The sequence below is a fragment of the Netta rufina genome, assembly GCF_964035555.1.
Source record: "Netta rufina genome assembly, chromosome: 1".
NCBI lineage: Eukaryota > Metazoa > Chordata > Aves > Anseriformes > Anatidae > Netta > Netta rufina.
Window position 1 is genome coordinate 111,582,430 of NC_140123.1, and position 24,103 is coordinate 111,606,532.

A 24,103-nucleotide genomic window follows, 5' to 3' on the forward strand; every position below is an offset into this window, starting at 1 on the left:
GATCACCCAGCAGTGATTCATGTACCAATGTGGTATACTCAGCCATGGCCATGCTCAGAGAACAGGCACCTTGAACCTACTGAAGTGGCAGACAGCTTATTAAATAGGTTTTGCAGTTTTTAGGCATTTACTTATTTATTTCATTATGCATCTCTCAGTTGTCTTTCTTGTCATATCTTATATACACTGTATCAACAAGCATGAGCAAACATATCTGAATGCAACTATCCTATCTAATTACTGAGTACGTCCTTCCATCAGTTCAGATAGCTGTCCTTTCAGCTTTTCATATGTTTATTCTTTTACTCATATGCTTGCAGGATAAGTGATTGCTAAGATCTCCATTACACAGGCAGGTGACTGAAACAGAAAGACAGTGAGTCCTACCCAAACTCTGCATGTGAAGTTGGTAATAGGACAGGAAATTGCTTAAGTGTCAGCTCCTTTTTTCCCCCACACAGTGTACTCTTATCTGGCAGCTGTGGGAGCAATACTGAAAGAAGAGCTTCTAGCACATAAGGAAATACTAAAGTGGAAGCTCACGTCCCTTTTCAGAGAAATCTCTCAAAGTGTCACCAGAAGTGAGTTCACGTGTATCGTATTTCTGGTCAAATGACCACTTCTTTGACAGCAAATTTCAGGTTTACTTTTGTAGGAAGATTAACTTATATACATCAATCTTGTATGAAAAAAAAAAAAAAAAAAAAAAAAGATACTGAGCTTCATCTTACGATAATGAGTTTTATATAACTGCAAAAATAATGTCAGATTTTTGAGGGAAATTTGGTGTCATGTGTCTCCAGCAATTTAGGATGTCTCATGGTGTGCAATCTGCTGTAGTTAAGTGCCATCATCTTACAGAATCAGTTCTAATTAGCTGATGCCCTTCCATTATAAAAATATCTGCAGCATCTTCATGCCGCAAATACTTGCCAACTTTTTACCAAAAAGCTCAAAGTTTGCAGTTCAGTATATGGGCTATTTTATCAGGTGGGGAAAACAATTTGGCTGAGTTTGATTTTTAATACATCTGGTATTTCATACAAATAATGGCAAGGCACTGGTTTATGGACTTGGCCACATAACTGAAACTAAAATACAGCACTAAATAAGATGGAGGAGGGGTGTAATCCACTGGCCTAGGATTCAAGGGAATTGTTTTCATTTCTGATCTCTGCCATGCACTTTGTGCACAATACTGTGAAGATCACTTAACACCTTGGTGCTTTATTTCCCTATCTGTAAATCAAGGAATTGGAGACTACTGAGAGTTTAGGTTTAGGGTTCAAGGGGACTTCTACTTGGGAGTTTAGGATTCCTGGCACAACTTGTTTGCAAAATGTCTTCCCTGAGGAGTCTTTCTTTGGACTCTCCTCACACAACTCATGACAGAGTCTCTCTTTGAGACTGTACAACTGACCTATTTTTGCAGGCCTCTGAGGAAGGACAGGTTGGAGGGATGTGCTGGGTAATGCCTGCAGGTTGCGCCATGGGGGAAGTCTTTCTTATGGCAAGAAATTGATTTTTTTTTCCCCTCACTATCTCTCTATAAAAAGATTTTGCTCTATAACAAGTCATTCTTTTAAATAATAAGGAAGATAGACTATATCATAAGCTCTTCCAAATCTCAGCACATAAAAATTGTTATATTCACCAAATACCTTTCATTAGGATTGTTAAAGATAAACCCTCTCTGCTTCTTTGTATCTTCACAAAAGCTTTTAAAACTGTAGACTTATATCTGCAGGAAACAACTATTATTAATGAAGCAGCTGGGTTTCTTCTTAAATAGGTTACTTTGCAGCCATTTGCTCTGCTAATTATTAACAGAAATGCTGATGATATATCTACTGTGCTTTGGGATGCTGAATATTATCTAAAATCCTTTTAAAAACCATTTGAGAAGAATAAACCACATCTGAAGTGTGAATTGAAACTGTAAAATAATACACATGGAAACCAGCTGCAGAAATGATTAGCTCACATTTTTCCCCAGCAGTTTTGCCTGCAATATCTTTTGCAATGTGAGAAGTATTGCTTCACAATAACATCATAATTTTGTTGATGTCAGTTTCTATTAAAGTATCCTAATAAGTAGTAATTGTTCTGACAAATAAAAGCACATGAATAATAATTAGAATGTAGATATCATACTAGAGCATCTCAGAGAAAGGTAGTTCTCTGTCATGAGTTATTTCAGTATTTGCTTTAATTCTCTTGTATGAAATTTTGCACACATACACATACACATGCATGCACAAAGAGCAAAGTTTTGGGCCCAGGATAGTCTTCCTGGGTCACTGCTATAAAACTGCAGACCGTGGAAAACCCAAGTCCTCGAATTAGTGGCAGTCTATCTGTCTCGTGCAGACAGACACAGAGATGAGCCAGAAAGGCAAGAGGGGTGATCTTTTAAACCAAGCCAGTTTCTAGAAGACCATCATGATATCAAACTCCCTCCAGAAGATAACTTGATTTTGATCAACTATCAAATTCTCACCAGAATCTGTGGTGTTGTTATGTTTCTGACAACAGAACAGATATTAGTCATATATCTTGACAAGGAAAACAAAAAAATATATATATTTTGGACAGTCAGTGGACAGCAAGGGATGCTACGGAAAAAAAAAAAAACCACAACAGAATAATCAAAAGCAAATGGAAGGGATAAAAAATGTGTAGGAATATCTAAAATAATGGCTTTGGTGTGCTTTCAAGGTAGTACCCTCCGTTGCAGATGCTCTTCTTTAAGATTACCTCTTTTCTGAATCTGCTGTCAAACAAGTGCTGTCTGTATGACTTTCCCTCTCACTCATTTGTGTGTTTTCTTTCTAAAGCATTGTCTGTTCTTTCCCTCCTGGTTACTCACTATTTTCTCTTAGCAGTTCCTTCTTCCTGCTGCCATAACATCCTTTGTCATCATGATCTAGATTTTCCAACAAATATTTTCACAGCTCCTCAAGGAACACCTGTCCTTTGTGCCTGGGCTACCCTTTTCAAGCACATCCACAAAACCACAGTCCGCATCCTTCCCCAGACCTTTCCTACAGTCCCAGCTTTACCATTCTGCAAAATGGCAGTGGCAAGTCAGCAGGCTAGTAAGGACTGACATTTACTTTCTAAGGCAAATTTGAAATACTTGACAGTCACACAGTTTCTTATGTCATTAGGCCTCCAGACACTTCCAATGGTAGTGTCAACAAAGAGGGTGTTTTAGGATAAGTTTAGCTTTGGGGGTCATCCTTTCCTTCTCCTTTTCTAAGAAAAGCTACATACAATCGTGCCAACATATTTTTCACACTTTCTATAGCCCTTATTTAATGTTTAGAGTGACCTTTGGGGGTTAATTAGTGCCGGGACACTTTACCCATGAACTGTTTTCTAATTCAATTTATTAAATGCAAGTAACCATAAATAATTATAAATCAGTTACCGAGTCTATTCCACACTTCACCAGCCAAAAATATCATAACAAAATATTTTTGAAGGTGATTGTGCAAAATGAACAGTTTCCATAAACCTAGGTATTTATGCTTCAATTTATCTTTTCCTTCACAATAACACTAATCGAAATACATTTTACTAAATTTGGTAGCTACTCTTGTAGAAGAAATCAATTATATTCTTAAGTTTAAATCTTCTTTTTTTCCAGCTATGCTCTAATGTATCACTGTACCTTAGAAATGTACCCTGGGGAAAATGCTTCTATTCTTCACTAAAATTCCATGAATAACATTATGTAGAAATTAATTTATGATAAATGATTTAAAATCTTAACCTAGAATGGCTTCTTATTCAAATGTCATCAGAAAATGGCACCTTACCCGCAGAAAGGAGTCAAGGGATCCATTCTCCATGTATTCAACTACAATCATTACTGGTCTGCCTGCAAAACAGCAAAGAAACACATTAGGATTACAGATGTATTATGGGTTTTCGTATTTCCAACTGTTAGGCACAGATTAGTGACATTACCTAAATATGTTACACATTTTCAAAATCCTCATTTATATTACAAACACAACTCCTTGTGTTATTCTCTAAGAGTTGTTTTTTTTTTTAAATGGTAGCGAATTAGCTGAATGTACATCATTTGCTGTGGTGTATTCTCCCCTTAAAAAGGATCAAATAAGAGCCCATTATTTCCAAATAACAATACCTGCTGTACCTCCCATCACAAACTGCTCCAACTGACTTAAGTCTACTTCGAATATTTATCTATGTCTTGCAATAACAGTTTGGAATATATCTAAGGCAAGGAAAAAAAATCATAAGCCATCTCCATGAAATAACATACTCAGTGCCATGATTTTCCTTTTCAAATAAAAATATCTCAATGATTTAGTGGCAAACAGAAAGACAGAAAGAGATACCACATAAATCCCTGCCAGATTGTGTGTGTGTGTGTGTGTGTGTGTGTATATGCATGTATGAGTGCATGTTGCCTTAACCCAGCAAAACTCTGAATTCATGATTGCACTTAAACATACACACAATGTTATCCGAATAAAAGTTTTGCTCAACCAGCACAGCTTTCCAGTTAGGTTCCAGGATGGCATCACACATAAATTCAGCATTCTTTAGAATACAATAACAAGTTATATTAATTTCTTATGAAAATATCCAAATATGAAGATAAACTTTTAAAGTGGGCACTTTACTAAATACCATTTCCCTGTTGATATCCAGGACTAAGCCACCACTCTGGAACTGCTTGACAGAAGAGGAACAAAGAGCATGTTAATCAGGCTGTGCTGCAAGATGTTTTTTAGAATTGTTAATATTGCAAAGAAGCCATTCTAATGTATGCAAAACTAATGTAACATATAAGTATGTCTGGAAGATAGGGAAGGAGGTAGAAAGTCTTAGAATGTGAAACTTCTCTTTTCCCGAGAAAGGCTGTCTCTTTCGGGGTTTGTGCAAAAGTGGTGCTGCATCAATTGGTGAAAACACAAGTCCTCCCTTTTCACTTTCTCTAAATGTTAGCTGTGCCAGTATTTTTAAAATCCAAAAGAGGCCCCTTTCAGGACCCACCTCTCAAATTATCACAGTGTTTTACCTGGACAAGGTCATGAGAAACAAACACAATATTCAAGGTGAGAAAGCACTGAGTGGCATCATGGACATTCCAGTACAATTTCCTTTATATCGTTCTCTTCGGTTTGATTAATAGTGGAAGTGTTAATTAAACTGTCCACAATACGCAATCAACCACAGACAGGTATTTCTCCTAGGCTATTACAGCTAACCTTGTATTTAAAAAAGTAAACAAGGGGTTTCTCTGTTCCTTCCCAACATGTTGACGTTGTATTACATGTGTGCTGGTGATGCTCATTCATGTGCCTTACTCTAGTCCTTCTCGAGTCCCTCACAACATTCCTTCCATTCCTTCATTTGTTCTAATAAAATTTGGTGTTCTTTCTGTATTTACCCTCATGTTTAGGTCCTCAATGAATAAAACAGTGCTTAATAATATTTACACAGTAGTAAATTTTTTGTGTGCGTGTGAAAATTTTCAGCTGCATTCTCTGTCTTTTTGAATAGCCTTTCTAAAGTGTGAAGAATTAACAGCTTCTTTTTTTAAAAAAAAAATAAATTAATGTTTGGTCTCACCTACAAGTGTACATCTGTCGCCAAATCAGTTTATTTATATTTATCTGCATCTGTTGGCTATACCCTGTTTTTGCACCATATGTTTACACAATACATCAATTTTAACCTACTAACGATCAGAGCATTAAAAAAAAAAACAACTTCTTATTTACTTCCCCTTGCTTACATTGACTAGTTCTGTAGCCTAGTCTCTTTCGTTTCAAGCACATGAGTATCTAGATTGCCATACTTCTACTATTCGCTTATTGTCAAGGGACTGAAATCTCCATATGAAAGGAATATTCTATAATCTAGAGAAGTAAACAAATGGCAATCTGATGCTCAAGGATCTTATTATATGCAGAACCTGTCTTTACAGACAAGCTTTCTAAAGCAAGCAGTAGTTTCTACAGTGTTGCAGACTGCAGCATCTTGCAACAAATAGGGATGTAAAGCCAGCTTTCATATGGTATATTTGTTCAGGCTAAAGTTACCCAGAATTTTCTCTTTTTGGGTAAATCAACAAATAAAACACCTTTATGGAAAATTTACATTTGAAGGGAATGACAAATGGAGCAATTGAGCTTCAAAACAATGCCTCTAGTTTGTAACTCTTTGGCACCCTATACTTCAGAAACTATTCTGTAATTTTCTCTAGAGTTTCATAGGCTCTCATCACATCTTTGATGCTCCCTCGATGTATATACTCTAACATAAATGATTTTCTTTGCAAAGAAGAAATTGACTTTGCAAAGTCAAAATGCACAGCCACCCCCCACAAAAAAACAGAAAAAACAAACAAACAAACAAAAACACAACGCCACACACAGAGAAAAAAAAAAAACAAAAACCAAAACACTGCATGAACTATTCTTCATTTTGCTCAGACCAACAGTATGAACTTCCAGGCCGCAATAACAATGAAATTTATCTATATGCATTTATATTCGAATTTAAAAAGCGATTTCAGTATTTTTCACTAGACAATGTTTATGAGATTTTAAAATGCTTGATGTCTTCCTTTAATCACTCGAAATGGCATGCCTTAACAAATCAAACCATCCCTGATGAAAATACTGTATAATACATGTACAATGAGACATTTCAAGAATACATACAAAAGGTCATCTCTATATCACAGGAATGGCATGATCAGGTAAACACACCAAAGTAAATTTCTTCTTGTCTTCAAACAGGTTGCTGTATATTGGACTACCTGCACAGCATTAAGCATTCAGGAATTTTGTTGAACAATACATTTAATCACAGAAGCTGACGTTAGCTTCCCACAGGCTCAGTCTGTATCCCTTCCCATGCTACCTTTAATTTCAAATGAACTTGATGTGAGATAGTGTAAACCTTCAAGACACCAAAAAATGAACCCAGCTACATCCCTTGACTGCCTTAAGCAAGAATCCTAAGTCTGGAACCTAACACTAACTTCTCCAATAATCTTCTTTTAGTACATCTGCACTTGATAAAAGCCATTGTATTTTGGCTGCAAGCTTAATATATCACTGAAGATATTTATGTGTTCTTAGCTGGATTGTGACAGGCAATACAATAGGACTTCTAGCCAGTGTAATATTTGTCTTTGGAGTATATGTAGATCAAAAATGTCTCAGCTACTGTTTTGGTTGCTTGAAGATATAGTAATATAAAACTGCTACACAGCAGATTCTAGTGAATACATTTATCTTCAAGATGGTAATACATAGGTTCTATGCTCAGCAAACAATTCTTGTAAAATAATTCTATAGGTTTGCAAATTTCATACAATGATCTCTAAGTATTTTACAAATATAAGAACACCAAGTATCAGGAAAGGTAAAGCAGGACATAACTTGATTTCAAAGGTGTGGAAAAACAGGTTTGGAAAATCAAGTGGCCCTCTCCACCTAGAGAGAGTAGTTTCCAGGCCACATTTGGGTACCAATACACTATGTATGTTGTACTTCATTCCCTAGCTCAGGACCTTGCAGAGACACTTGTGTGGTTCCACTGTGCATTCACGTTGTGTGAACAGGCTCTCCCATTCACAGCTGAAGGAATGGGACTAGTAACTGGCTCTGGAGAAGCTGGCTGAGATGTGGGGATGAGCAGCTGACTCCAGCACATCCAAGGGGAGAATCCAACATTGGATGTCTTGGTCCAGAGACTGAGCCTCTAGTCCCATGGGCATGCAGTGGGACTGACTGGAATGTCCACAGAGGAAAACAGATCCTGATAATAAATGGCCACTGGGTCCAATCATTTCCAGGTCTGGGAAGCAAACCCTGAAAGCACAGCTCTACTTCTGATGCCCTTAATGTAACAAAGCACAATCTGGGATGCCTAACCTCTAAAGGGTCTGAGGATGGCAGCCAGCACAGGACTGGCATAGAACAAAGTTCTTGGTAAGCCAAAAGCTATGCATGAGATTAGTTGCTGTTAATTTTATTTATTTATTTAGCTGCAAAGAGTAGATGTTGTCTTTTATACAGTGGTACAATCTGAGTCCTGTAAAGATTAAGATGAAGAAGATGAAGGAGGAGGAGGAGGAAGAAAAAGAGGAGAAGGAAGGGGCATTATTTAGATTATGAAAATCCATGTTGCTCTCACAGTATGGAAAAAGATCAATTGTTCATCTTCAAAACAAGGACACCAATTAATATTGGTTAGATGGGGGCAGAGAAGTCTCTGAGAGGGAAGAAGTATCTTTGAGTATTTTATCATGGGGTAGGCTAATGCAGTTCTGGGAGTCAGATGCAGATGGGAGTCAGAGAAGCTCTCAGGGCTCAGAAGGACAGCCCAGACTGCAGTGCAGCACACATACAGCTCTGCCAGCGTAACAGGAACCTGCCCTGCCCCCTGTGAAAGCTCACACATAGCCACGGGGCATTCTGTAAGGGAAAGACAGCATGTCCCAAAAGGCCCTCCTGTAGGATCAATAACGAGACCCCCCTTAAGCAGGGGTGTTCTACACCAGATAACTGGACACCTGAACTCTAGTTTGAAGGCCTGACAAACTCAGGTGAGTGTTTTCATACAGATACAAGCACAGGCACCAGACAATGGCTGAATATGAACCAGGTTAATTTTATAGTCAAGATCCATGTAAGAGAAGTCAAGGAATAAGGGCACTGGAAATGGCGTCAACTTTTTTAGAATAGAAGACAGAGCTCATGATCATCTAGGAGCTAAAAGCTGCAGATTGCTGGAAGAGAGCATACAACTTCATAGTTGAGCTGGGGGAGAACAAAATACAAAAAGGCTTGAAAATGAATTCAAGGATTAAGACAGCAAAACAAATCATTCTTGCAGCAGTTCTAGATACCCAGCAGTGCTGGAGTGGGAAGTACTGCAAGAAAGACTTTTAAAGTATAAATACTACATACTTAATATAACTATATGAAATTATAATGCTATTTATACATGACAGATCGATACCATACCCACATTCACTGTTTTTTATAATTTCTGTGCAACTGTAACTATTTCCATCCCCCTTGTCCCCATTACCAGACACCTGGTTGGTGTATAGGCTAAAGCAGCTTCCCTCTTCGCACAATGCAGAGGGCTCTGGCTCTGGCAGATCCCTGTCAGTCTCCCTGCATCTCAGAAAGTCAGACTGAACACGCAAGAGCAGTATCAGTGCTTTGGATGATCCGGAAAAAGGACATGGATTTCATTATTTAGAACTTAGATGAATCTGTAGGAAGTGCAGGGGTTATTCATGGTTTTGATGCAAATAGTACCTGGTGACAAGTGGCTGACTGGTTTTGACAAGGTGTTTGTTTTTCCCCGAGAAAGTTTTTCATTAGAATTCTCCCTCACGGCTGTACTGTAATGCCATTGAAACAAAATTCAGCATAGATGACAAACATTCTGTATTGGTGTCATGCCTCCTCAGAATGCATGTTACAATTTTGTATTTTCCACTGATCAATCTGCTTCACATTTTTTTTTATAAGCAGAAATACAAAAAAATAAAAAAATTTAAAAAAGCCACCATTGCAGAATGTTGTAAAATACCACTTGCATTTAAAATTCACATTATATATATTTTTAGTTGTCTTTATAATTTTTATCCACAAGATTTTGATAGCATGTAATCTAATTGAGTAGTAGAATGATGAATAAGGAGAAGAATTTGAAATGTCATATCAATGATAAGATATTCAGCTTGTTGTCTCCTGTTGTCATTTTAAATAATACAGCAAAGCCCACTTTAATGATTTTTTTTTAAATGTAAGATTAATCCTCCAAAAAGAATGTAGTTAGTACTTGCTCATTCCTACAGTCTTTACTTATAATGAAATCTTTAATACCCATTATGGGAATAGATCTTTTAACATAAACACAGGTTATTTATTCTTCCACTTAAAGAGCAAAGGCTTTGAATTTTCTCTCTAGATCATGTAAGAAAATATTGCTCCACTACTTCTGCAGCTCTGAATTCATGTGTCCAGATAACCTCTCAGAAGTCACCTGTTTGACATTTTTTCCTCCCAGCCTGCTGAAGGGTTTCTTTCCATTCCATCCTTGTAAAGCAGGGGAGAAGTCTAAGAGAGCAAAATACACAGCACCTTTAGCACTGGGCTTTTCAGCACACTAGTTGGGTGCAAAAAACCCACGGTAAAAGGCTGTGTCCCTCGTTCAGGTGCACAGGGCTCAGAAGGCATAGCTGGGTGTCACATAAGGTCTGTTTGCTACACTCCGCTTCCAGTAGGAGAACCGCTTGCTGTGGCACTGCGGTGTTTTCGCTCCTGCTACCATCAATGATGCAGTTGTATGCATCACATAGGAAGAGAATTAATTTCAGCAAATAGAAAACAGGACTTTTCATAGCACTAAAACAGTGGAGGGGGAAAAAAAGAAAAAAAGAAAGCAAGCCAATGATTATGGAAAAAGCAAAGGGAAAAAAAAATCTGCCAGGTCCAATACACCTGAAGGCAATGGGGATTTTTCTGCAAGCCATCCCAGACTGAGACCTGTTTTCCAACTAGCCTCAAAAAATACAACTTGCAGTTCCAACCCCCCTCTTGAAACTTCAGAAGCCAGAGTTTGCAAAAGGGACAGCATTCACATCCATCCATCTTGCTGCTACAAGAAATCACATAGATAAAGACTACTTATCTTGCTGTTAGTGCTCTTTCTATTATCCTGTGTCCCACATAACACTTTTCATTAGTCAAGGAAAGCTATCTTCACAAAACAAATTGACAGAAATATAAAATACACGAATAAGCATAAGTTACTATTATTTAGCAACATGGCAACAGGAGAATGTGCTGCAGAAAACAGAAGGTTTAGCAGTCTCCAGCATTGCTGCTTCTGCAACCCCTAATCCATATCACTCCTCTTAGTGTGCCTGGAAAAGAGATTCTGGAAGGTTTGGAGGAAAGAAAGTGGAACTGTAAAAAGAAAGCATTTGCATTGTTTCCATGATTTGTTTCCTTGTTCTTGTCTTTTTGTGAGAGAAACAAAGGGAATGCAGCAGAGGGTAAAAACAACAAATAGCTGTATTTTACTAGCCGGAGGTGGGTATGTGAGGGAGAAATAGTGTCTAAAATTATACCAAACAGATACAATAAGTAGCCCAAATTTTGGTGTTTTTTTTTTTTTTTTTTTTCTTCCTTGCATTTATACTTTGCAGCCATATATCTTTGCAAAAAAAAAAACCAAAACAAAACAAAACAAAAAAAACAAAGAACACCCACATTTCTTCTAATTTCCTTATTTTGGGTTAGTTATTTGTATTACCCTTTTCTACATGTTTATAAGCTTTAGAAATCCAATATGGATGAAAAAGTTCTGTTTTATTCCTGCTGCTTGTGTTTACATGAATATTAAAAGCAAAAATAAAAAAGAGATACCTTCAACATTAGGGCAAGACAGCTTGTTAGAATTCAGAGGCACACATGGAAGGGAACAAGAGCCAGTGCATTTGAAGAACAGCAATGAAAGCTGCCACATGAATGATTCTAAGTACATTTAAGCATTGCATTTGAAAATCTTACACTATTTTTCAAATAGTAACAACTGTACAGATAAACTCTTGCTGTGTATGGGGAAAAGAGAAGATGAGGTAAAGTAACTTGGCAAAGGTAATCACAAAACCCAAGTCCTCTTCCTGCAAGAAAAAGCTGTGGGAACGACCGTATCTGCAAGAAGAGGGCTTCTAGCTGTCTTCATGTTCCCCTGATCCTGAGAGGGCAGTGTGCCAGACTGGGCTCTCAGCATTAACCGATGCAACTTAAAAACTGATGTGAATTGTATCGGTTGCCTATCGACTTCCACAGATCATTACAACAGCTGATGTTTGCATCAAAATCTTAATGGAACCAAAATCTTCTGGAACCATTCTGACATCTCCAGGCCTTACAAGGACCACCTTATGCTGCCTTGAAAGAGGTTTTAAGAGTTTTTTTTCTGAACTTCTTCTTCTTAAGGCTAAAATGTTTGGAATTGTTTACAATGACTGTCTGGGCATTAAATGAGCTATTTAGAAAGTGTGGAGAATGAAGACCTCCTTTCATTATGTACTACAGTTAGAGCTTAATCTCAGTTCAGTTCAAGCTAAACTTTAATGGATCAGACCCAAAACCTTTTCTCACTGTTCACCTTACTCACTGATCATCCATATTTTGTCTGTGAAGTCAAAATATGACTTCCTGCCTACTTAATGGAAAAGTCCACATACATCCCCAGTTTGAACTTCTGTCCTCAGAAAATGCATGCCATTATGTATTGGTTGTAGCATTTATACACTAGACATGCCTGTGAAATAGCACTGAAGCTGGAAAGAAAAAAAATGGAAGAGTAATTTGGCTCAGATATCCTAGAAAATGCATATGCAATAAAAGAATCAATTTGTTAGTCACCAAGAAAGGTTTAGCAATTTTCGTTTAACAAAAAATACAGCAGTTGAGGTACTGGAATCCAGAACAGGGAAAAATGCATTAACTGAGGAAAAAAAAATTGTTACTTTTCTCATTATTGGAGTACCATAAAATTATAGTTGAGTTTCACTATGAATAATTGCTCCTTGATGGTTCTTGTTGAGCAATTTTGTTCAGTAAGGGTCTGTCAATACAATTTGCTTTCAATTGTCAGTTTATACAATATCAAGAATAATGGGCTCACTCAGGTGCACTTCGAAATTGTAGTAAAATATTAATTTTGGGGAAAAGAAAACTGATAATCACCTGCTTTAGTATTCTACAGTTATGTTTGAGTTTTTTTGCGAATCTCCCTATAATAAATGTGTAGATTACCATCTATATAGTTTGTTAATGTAGTTTCAATACTGAACATTGTGGAAGGAGTTGGGGAGGTTTGCTTAACAGGGCCTTACACCCACATCTAGTTGTTCTTGTCAACAAAAAAATCATGAAAGAAGTTTAGCTTGAAAGAAACAACAGTAAAGGTATTTGATTTCCCTCCTTTCCTTTCCAACCCAGCAGGTTTAACAATCTCTCCCATGCCCTTCAAAGACAGCAGCATACCAGAAGATTTTCTGACCCTAACTTCTGCCAGGTAATAGGGGTATGCATTCAAAACACAACAAACCCTTTACACATGACTGAAATCAAGAGCTGCAAATACACAGCAAGAGCAGGAAGCTATGAGTTCCCCCAAAGTGGAGCAAATACTACTAGTTTGGGAAATTAATTTGAAAAAATAGAGGCAGCACTGGCAATTTTTTTTTCCCCAACATGCACACAAATGTGTGTATGTATGCCTGTGTAAATATAAAGAAAGGGGTAAGCTTCCACACTCATATCAATGTATGTATGATGAGGAGCGGAAATTGCTACATGGTTTAAGAATTCAATATCATTTTTGCAAGGATATCGCTTGAAAAAAAATATGTTTTGCTTTCATGGATCCATCGGTCATTAACCATTACATTATAGACTTGCATCAGATAAGTCATGTGAATTTGTACTGTTAACAACTGGGATAACTAGAGACTACATTGTGAAAAATGATAGTTGAATCAAAAGGAAACTATTGTTTTTAAAGGGGATTATTTTTGCAGAAATGTAGGATATATTTTGGGAGGCCTCCTGAAAGTCTTGCTTCTAGTGAAACACTGTATGGACTGACAAACTTTCAATGAATCTATTTAAATATTAACACCATGCTTTAGCATAGCTATGTCTGGGTTTAAAAAACACCTACATTTGAGGGAATCCATTTATGCAGAAAAATGTTATGTACCATGCCAGCAACATAAATTAATCTCTAAGTTGGCTCAATGAAAATACCTTTTACAAAAGAGAACATCTGTGCAATGTAAAATCAGAAACCAAATTACAAAAAACTGGACATCAGCCGTCAATATGATGGCAAAAAGAATACCACCTGCTTGTCCACCCCTAAAGTAGAAGGGGAAAAAGGAAAGCAAGAGCTACTTTGCCCTGCCAAGCCATTTTCCAGGTGCTTCTTTAGGAGGCTTTCCAGTTCAGTTTTGTGTTTCACTTTAAAAACATCTCTGGGGAATTCTGTAGAAATAAAAGACGTAAAGGCATTTTGTCTTGGGTAAGGAGTATTTTTTTCTGACTATTTTGAAGTAAATCTGCCACTTAACTTGAGTTAAAGGTTTTGGTAAATAAAAAGAACATCTCATTATCTTTTTTCCCCCTGACCCTAATAGCAGAATAATGCAAGCATTTTAAGCCTTCCATGTAGTTAAATTCACCGAATTCTTACACATAAGCTATATGTGAAGTAATTAGGCTATAATTCAGCAAAGTTATTAAACGTTAAGTACTTCTGTTAGGTTTATGAAAGCTACTGGCCAATATAAGCCTAATGTCTCAGATAATGGAAGTGAGGTCACTCTGCTATCAAAGGTAGCAGTCGAGCATGCTTCCTTCTAGTACAAATAAAAAAAAAAAACAACACAGTGATTCTCTTACTTTTAATGAGAGAAGGTAAGGACTGGGGACAGGGGAAGCATCAAGACTCCAGTGGGCATGATTTTGCTCACCTGCTGCTGTTCTAACAGCCACAGACTGCCATGACAACATGGGTATCAGCACTTAAAAACCTTCTGGGAGTACTGTTGCCTTGGGTGTCTTTGTTTCTTGATAAAGCTATATTCAGAAAAAAGGTCAGGTGTTGAGTGCAGGTTTTTTTTTGTTTTGTTGTTGTTTTCTGTTTGTTTGTTTTGTTTTTTACCCAAAGGGTACATCCCTTCTGTGTCTACTCATAGATTATGGATTCAAGGATGAACTTCTCTTTTTTACTGAATCACACAGAGCAAGAGATTCAGTTCTGAGTCTCTCACGTTCCAGATCAGTACTCCTTTCAACAAGAGATTTCTTTTTCAAAACATACAGTAAATATTTGGGTTTTTGGCTCCTTGTATAGCAATGCTGATTTTAGCGATTTAGAAAGTTAGCATGAAAAGGATATAGAATCCTGTGGTCATCTCTGTAACAAAGAGAGGCAATTCAGAATTAAGACTGCTTAATGTAAATCCAAATACATGAGAGTAAGAAAGGAACAGTTAAACAGCAACACTACAGATAAGGTTGTTAGGGTACATTTTTTAACAACAATTGCTAACTTTTACAGTGGAGTTTCACGCCACTTGCCCACTCTCACCCCATGCAATCTTTCTCAAAAGAACACCTATCATCCATTAGATTTATCACAGTTCCTCACTAGCTTTCAACTACTGACATTCCTCATTTTCTGAAAGGTGGACAGTCTCTCTGCTCCTGTGGGATTGTTTCTGAGCTCTTTTTTGCTGTTAACATGACCAAGCAACATTTATTTCAATTACATTGCTAGTGTATATGTTGCACAGCATGTAGCTGCATTTCCATTTCCCCGCTTTGAATATTTCATCAAATTGATTCAGAATTCTTAGAAAAGGACATTTAAGTATAAACCACTTTTACTAAACAAATAACATTTAAGAGTTATGATTTAAGTCTAAAACATGATAAGATGTACAAACACTCAGAAAATAACAGGTTTTGTTGTTGTAAGTCCTGAGGTAGGTAGCTATGTGAGAAGCCAATTCATGAGCACAGTGAAGCCATTTTTAATCTAATAGTATCAGTGATTGCCACACAAAATACAATGTTCAAAACAGAGAATATTGGTGGGCCTAGGGTATTTCATCTTCCATAGAGCTGTTTGGTGACAGATACCGATTTCATTGTGAGGCTGACAGCCAAAATAGCCTAATGGTATTAAGCACTCTGAAATACCAAAAGGACAAAAAAATATGAAAAGCATTTTGCAGACTGTTGACAAGACACCTGAAGAGTCATAGGAAGAGACATCAAAGTTGCTCAGAAGTAACACTTAAGAAAAAAAACAACAATAAAACACAAACAAACAAACAAAAACAGTAAATATAATCTTCTATTAATGAGGTCTATAATTATCATAATGGATAAAATGAGGCATACAGAGGTAGAACAGTTTCTTTTGTATAGCAAATAAGTACCGCGTATGCCATTTTTCAGTTTGTTCCCTAGTTTTACCATAGGACAATTTTATTCCTTTTAACCAAAACTGTAAGTAACATTACAGGTAGGATGCCCTGAAAGAATTTAAGTATGACATGTACAGATTAATTCTGCATAGAAATATATAGTTTAGAAAGGAACAGAACTGAACTTTGATTCAATTTTAACTATAATTAAGATATATGCATTTACTCTTAATTTATTAGCTCTGGTGACAGATGGTGTTTAATGGCTCCAGACAAGAATGGACAACACGCATAGCCCTTCTGGGAAAGAAAGCCTCTATGCTATCCTTCTTTCCTATTTCAGCCCAATATATGATAGCAGCCTATTTACCTGGCTGTTCTCATTCTCAGCCTACATTCATTCAACCCTAGGCCAACCCTCTGTGGTCCTCCGTGCCACCATACAGCTGTACTTCTGCCTGGGACCTTGCAAGAGGCAGTGTAGAGTATCATGCTGACAACATAAGCCATGGGATTTTCTCACTTATTGTAAACAAGTTCAAAATAAATTAAATTAGTTTGAATTGTAACAAAAGTTGTTTTAAAAAGTTAAGGCATTTTTCATGAGATACAAGTTGCAACTATGGAACAATGCTCAATGATATCTGGCCTTTTCACTTTTTGTTTTGCTTCCATGGTTTAATGAGAAAATGCAAATTTTTACATAAGAGTCACAGAGTCACATAAAAACTAGGATTTCACAGAGGTATTTTTAGTTTTGTTTCCCTAGTGGACACGGCCATGAATGAAGCACTTGATTAGAGGACATCAGGCTTTTGTTTAGGTTGACCACTTAACTACAGATCACTTTCCCTCACACTTTCTCCTCTACAATGATTCAGGGAAATAGCTGGTTCCTGAAAAATAATTTCTCTTTCCCATTTCCTTCCAGTTCAGCTTTTTATTGGAAGGGACATCTGGTCTCTCTGTCTAACCAGTACCATATTTTGTTTCCCTAAAAGGTGTGAAAAGATGGGGCAAAGGGTGAAGGGAAAAATTGATGTGGGGGAAAAGGCTGGAATACCTACCAGAGGAAATGCTGGGGGGTAAAGATCCGCCCCCTGACACTGGATGTGAGGTCAGGATGCTATTTAAAAATCCCGCCCTCAGGAATCTCGAAAGAGACTTCACCCCAATGGTCGGAAAGGATCCTTTCAAAGAGATAAAAATGATCATTAATCAAATGAGTTGTTCTTTGACTGTTAAAGAAGTCGTCTGTTTAAAGAAAAAATAACCAAACCTCTGCAAAGCTAACAACGGTTTCACTGGAACAGATCGCATAAAATGCAGTTAAAAGTTTTTGAGTGCTTTTTAACCAATTCATACAATACACGGCTTTAACCAGAAAGAAGTTGTTTTCTGCATACTTCGCAAACGGAGAATTCCAGCACTTCTAGGAGGAATGTAAAAAAAATGAGATTTTAATGGTAAAATACACCTCTTGGATATTCACAATGCATTCGAAATGACTACTATAAGAGCATTTTTACAGTTTTGTATATGAATCAGAGAGAGACTAACAGAGGCAAAGCTATAGCAGCAGAGCTGAGTTTTATGTCAGTACTTCAAAGACGTGACAAACCACCTGAAACAAGTCATGTCTGGCAAAGGGAGAAGGGGAACCAGAATTAGTGTTAGGACAGCTAACACTGTTAAGCCAGAGCTTCTGTCAAATCTCCGAACACCTGTCAATATACTGATGCAGGCAAACAGAAGTATGGATGTGGCTTCTTTCTGCTTTGCTATCACCAGAAGCTTTCCAGGTTTTACACTTTTGATTGAATGAACTTTACGTTCTTCTCATTGCCTAATAGTACAGCTTGATTTCTGCAAACAGAGATTATCTCATCCATCCATTTAAAAATAAATACTTGTGATATATCTAAGATAATGTTGATAAGGACTCTATCATTCTATCCACCGTTTCAGCTTTCATTGTGCATAGAGACCTAGAGACATCATTACAGTTAGCTCATGTTAGTGCTCAGTGAATACCAGCATCAAAGCTGGACCTGAAATGGCAGCTCTATACACTTTGCATAAAAATACAGTCAGGACCTTGCAATATATCAAAACTGATAATATTTTTTTTTTTTTAGTTTTGCAAGTATATCAAGCAAGCATATGTCCAATCATTTAGGCTATGGTAAGTTTGTTTTCATCATCTTACAGGTATTTCACAACTGTTCCTGTTAGAGATAGAAAAAATCTTATCTATACACGAAGAGGAAAAAAAAAAAGTGCCTCTTAAAATTCAATCAGCTGTTTTTTTTTTTTTGTTTGTTTGTTTTTTTTTTAATTAATACAAGTTAGAATAGTTTAGCCTCAAAACACACATACGCATTTGCTGAGCTTAATGTAGCCTAACAGCTCTGAACTTTTCTCTTGTACTTTTAAGCAGAAGATCTTTTGTTTCTTCTCAAAATATTCCTCACTTGCCCTTTATATTATTAAAACTACCACGGTCTGTGGAAAAAAGAATTAATTTAATTAGTGCTCTGGGTGCAGTATTTTTATATTTGATGGCTAAAGATATGGAATGAAAGTGTTCCCTCTGGCTATTCCAGAAAAGCCTAACTTTGGCTGCCTTGTCAAAGTGTTTCCAAACTCCATGGCTTTCATTATAAAATATTTTCAGAAGAGCTCATGGGTAGAGTCCAGAATGCAATATACAGAAATTCAAATTTAAAATGGAAAATTGTTCCATAAACTCCAAGATGGTGTATTCTAAACAGCACCTTAAAACATGAAGGCTAAATAATGAACATATGAAGACCTCCCAAATAAAACTTTCCTCCTTTGTTCCAAAATATGAATTATACCAACCATAAAGTACACCCACAGTAAATCACATGCCATGTATATAGACCTTCAGAAAAGTGAAACAGCTTGAGCTTCACGATGGATAATTTCCTACACTTAAATGGAGTTAAATGGCAAATATCTCAAGTTGCCTGATAGTGTTAAAACAAATCACAATGTTATAGAAAGTAACAAAGACAAATACAAACCTGCTTCACTTATTGTGCATATTTGTAAATAAAAACAAGGAGAAGCAAATTTTGGAGCAACTCAATCTGTGAATACTAAAAAAGCTGGAGGGCTAAAATTACTGAGGTCTTCCAAGTAGCCTTATAATTAAAGCAATACATATAAACAATGTTTACTTATTTTTTTTTTTTTCACGCACTAAAAAAAGGTAGAATTCAGTTGCTTAAGCATAAATGCTTTGTGTTATTTGAGATGCTGCAGAATATCTGAGACATTCATATCTGAGTGGCACACATGACAAGATCTGCAGGAGATTTGCACTCTTTGATAGTGGCAGCAAGAGGCAAAGCAGCAGTTCGGTCTCTAAGAGGAGGCATCCAGTCCCATTTTAGGCAACTGAAACCCATACAAATACTTTATTGTCACCTCAAAAATTTCCTCGGTGAAGCAGAATACACAATTACAAGAACAGTAACTTTAGTCTCTTCCAGAAGTCCACAAACAACTTTTAAAAAGGACCAGGCTGATAACATTCAGCCCTGATCAGTATCCAGCAACATAAAAATGTGAAGGACAGATTGAAAGTTCATTCACATTAAAGCAGGCATGATCCTAGTCCCAAATACAGCATGTGCCCCAGAATGAAAATATAGTGTGTGGCTGGTAAGAAGAGTCAATACTTTGGTAATATCACCTGCACAGTGTGAATAGGGTTTGTGGCTATTACATGACTATAGATGTGGAAGTTGGCTATTATTACAGGTAGCTGGGAAAGCAAATCAATTCCCATAGCTCCCGTCAAACACCACCAGAAAGACAGAAGTCTGATAAGAGATTTGGACATTTCCAATAGCTTAAAGCATTACTCAAATTTTTACTTGTTTGCATAAGCAATCACAAAATCTTTGAAAGAAAAATGGCAACAAAGAATTGTGTTCAAGACAGAAAAGGAGAAAGCTCTCTGCTAACACAACAGAGAAAGAAGGGAGGTGGGAGTGTGATATTAAACAGAAAACACCAGCTTCTTAGAAGTACATAAATTTCCGTGTGGAAATCAGTAATCAGAACTGCATTTCCTTCTATCTGAATATGTTATTTTTTATTGGACAATGAGTCTTTGCTCTTTTTCCAAATTGGAATTGTGCTTAGCTGAACAAAAAGTTAACGAAAAATGTGCTGCATCCTGCTGTTTTACACAAATTGCAAAGGCAATATTCATTTTTTAGAGGTGCATTTGAACAATAAAAATCTTAATGTTTAGTTTAAATAATCTCTTTTAAATAACCACACCGGACACTTTCAAGACACTTGGATATTATTTCTTTAGCTAAACAACCTTTTTGAGAAATGCAAGTCTGTCGGCATACATCATGCTGAGTCTAGGGTTTTACACATGTTCTGTCATTTGTATGAAAATTATTCTTTTTCCAGTGGGTGGAGTTATGCTAATGGAAAAAGCTTTTAGTATAACATCTTACTGGTTCTAGAAAGAGAAAATGAAACGTGAATATCGAGCCATGATTCCTGAGTGCATTGAAATACAGTTGTTATATAGCAGCTTGCAGGTATGATTTTATTATGGGAAATAAATAGCAATAATTAAAACAAACAAACAAAACAACAACAGTAAATCCCACAACTCCCTTCTGGTCCATAGTTACCCACAATGAACATTATGCCACCTTAACACAGGAAAATGCATTAGTTATAGGTATTAGTTGAAAAAGGGCAATGAAAGAGTAAAAATAAATGACAATACTCTCAACAGCTGACAGTTCGTGGAGTATACATCATTTAATGAGTTCTGTGATACCAGTTTATAGCCCAGCATCAGTTCTTCTCTTTCACAATTATTGCAGCTAAGTGCTTGTGCTGAGAGGCAGTGGGGGAGTGCTGCATCAATTAGCCTGCCTTCTGCCTTTGTCTGTTGTTCCAGGGGGAATATCAGCCCACAAATGATAGAATTTGATAGGGAAATCACTTGTATAGCGTCCTACCCTGGCACGGTTTTAGTAGCGTATTATCTACACAGAACAGAAGGGCAAGAGTAGATAGCTGGGTAAAGGAAATACATATGCTTTGTTCAGCTCCAGAGTGCATACATTAATTCACACACATTTATTAGCACTTGCATCACAACAGCATGGCCAACCAGAAGGAACAGCCACTTCTCCCCGTGGCAAAGGCACATCCCAGAGCCTAGGGCTAGCAACAGCAGAATTTTGCTGAAGATTCCTAGATCTACAAAGGCAAGAAAGTCCTGTCATGTGGCTCAACAAAAGTACTGAACAGATGAATGAATGGATGAACAGAATGACACGAAACACGCCCAGTGCTCTACTGGTAGAATAAAACAGACTGTGATTTCTGCCTGAATGGCAGGACAGATACAAACCCAGTCCTACTCTGTTAGTGACAGCACATGCCTACTCACACCTGCTGAGTGAAAACATTCCCACCAGCTTTGCTCCCATACACACTGCAGAACCAGCACAGTGCCAGCAGTCCTCTGTGACCTACATCCCACCCCTTCCTCCTTCCTCATCAGCTGTGGCTCCTTTGTCCCAGTATCGGAGCTCTTAAGCTGATGTCCTGGCAGCATCTGGACCCCATGGACTTGCAGGGATGGGACCTGAAGTTGCTCTGTTGTGCAGGTACAGGAGGGCAGGGCCATCAGCTTGTTCTGTTCAACAGAGTCTCTTGAGTTTGCTGGAAGCAAACTAAGCACTTAAAAAAAAAAAAAAAGATTTCACTATCGGATTTGTTTTTTTTTGATGACCTTACTGCAGCTTGTGGAAACTTGCTTTTAAAAAGGAGAACATTTCTGAAGTCTCTGCACTGTGACTAATGATGTGTCTGAAGTAGGTTATTAGAAAGCCTACTGAAGATGCAGGATGTATGTATTAAATAAATCCTGTAACATACCATGTAAGAAAAGGAAACAACATAGAAGCCTCAAGCAGTAATCAAACTAGATCAAGTATTTATTAGAACAATAACGCCTTTTTTTTTATATGCCTTTTTTTTTAACAATTACGTCTTTTTTTTTTTCTCCTTGTTGCTGAATTATTTGATCCTACTTGTTATGGTATTTATCAAACATATATCCAGACAAAAATAGGGCTCAGCAAATTTGAAGATGACAGCAATCTGAGTGGTGTGGTCAGTACTATAGAAGGAAGGGATGCCATCAAAAAGGACCTGGACAAGCTTGAGAAGTGGGCCCATGTGAGCCACATGAGGTTCAACAAGGCCAAGTGCAAGGAGCTGCACTTGGGCCAGGACAATCCCAGAAATGAGCACAGACTGGGAGAACTCATTGAGAGCAGCCCCACAGAGAAGGACCTGGGGATTCTGGTGGATGAGAAGCTTAACATAAGCCAGCAGTGTGCACTTGCAGCCCAGAAGGCCAACTGCGTCCTGGGCTGCATCAACAGGACGCAGCAAGCCAGCAGGTCAAGGGAGGTGATTGTCCCCCTCTGCTCTGCCCTTGTGAGGCCTCACTTGGACTACTGCACCCAGGTCTGGGACCCCAGCACAAGAAGGATGTGGGGCTGCTAGAGCGGATCCAGAGGAGGGCCACAAAGATGATCTGGAGGCTGGAGCACCTCTCTTATGTAGAAAGGCTGAGAGAGCTGGGGATGTTCAGCCTGGAGAAGAGGAGGCTCTGGGGAGACCTAACTGTAACCTTTCAGTACTTGAAGGGGACTTCAAAAGGGAAAAAAAGATGGGAAGTGACTCTTAGCTCAATCAGATAATGACAGGACAAGGAGAAATGGTTTTAAACTAAAAGAGGGAATATGTAGATTAGAGGTTAGGAGGAAATTCTTCACTCAGAGGGTGGTGAGGCACTGGAACAGGTTGCCCAGAGAGGCTGTGGATGCCCCATCTCTGGAGGTGTTCAAGACCAGGTTAGTTAAGGCCCTCAGCAACCTCAGCAACCTAGTGGGTGGCATCCCTGCCTATGGCAGGGTAGTGATCTTTGAGGTCCCTTCCAACCCAGGCTATGATTCTATGATTTGTCTAAGCAACTTCTAAAGAAGCCTGAGCTTTTAATCTCACTGTAGTAAAATATAGACATCTTCATTTACCAAGTAGACTGACTAATTAAATTAGAAATATACATTTCCTGACTCATCTCCAAGGAAAAAATGACAACTGAAATCATATCATTTATGTTAGTAGGTTTAGCAGAATGCCAAGGTATATGGGAAAAAGAAACAGGAAGACTAAATATACGCTACTGTTGGAGGCATGCAGCTGAGGATTGCTTATTGGGATATTTTTTAACAAGTGAAACAAGAATTCCTTTGGAAGGAACTCATGCGAACATATAAAACAGCAAAAGAGCTTTGCATCTGTTCTGCTCCCCATATGGTCTGGAAGTTAGGTAATATAGGAAATTATTTGACAGAACCTCTTCAGATAATGAAATTTCACAACTTCAAATATAAAGCAGTGTCTATAAACACTGAAGTTCAGAGGAATCTATCGGGGAATATTCACCCAAGTAAGGTCTCTATTAGAAAACTTTAGGACTCTTAGGATTAATTATTGTGAGGCATCACTTCCTCATAGGATGTTGCATGGGTATATACCATCTCCCTGACATGTGCCTATGGAAAAGAAAATTGTATGTCCTGTTCAGAAGGGACCTGCAATGAGTTTCAGTCACTTTCTCAGTCTAGGATGCAGCTACCACATACCTGGACCAATCCAGAGCTCCTTTTGTCTGCCTCTGAGCAACTAGATCACTTAACTGGGTTTCAGTATCTCAGTCCAAAAGATGGCCTAGTTATAACTTTATTTCTGTCAAGAGAGCGTCTTGAAGAAGAAGGATTCCAGGAACTTGTCTGCAACACCACAAATCAAAGAGTGACCAGTGACATTTTTTTTGTGCTGACATGTAGCCAGTGATGGTGATTTCAGCTAAGGATAAACTGTGCCATGCATTTAAAACAGGAATTCAGACCATCCCAGACTATGAGTATTGCTTATGAACACTAAATGGCTTTTATGAATATTGGTGAGCTTAAA

General features: G+C 37.7%; 1 protein-coding gene across 1 annotated transcript in view; it reads right to left on the reverse strand.

Moving 5' to 3' along the window:
- The window catches only part of EPHA6 (EPH receptor A6), a gene marked incomplete at both ends in the record, with an annotated part of 508,114 nt that overhangs the window by 64,593 nt on the left and 419,418 nt on the right, over positions 1-24,103 (reverse strand). Inside the window, 2 exon segments of the mRNA XM_084305869.1 lie at positions 3,825-3,882; positions 17,100-17,226. Coding sequence (XP_084161995.1) covers positions 3,825-3,882; positions 17,100-17,226 — 185 coding nt within the window.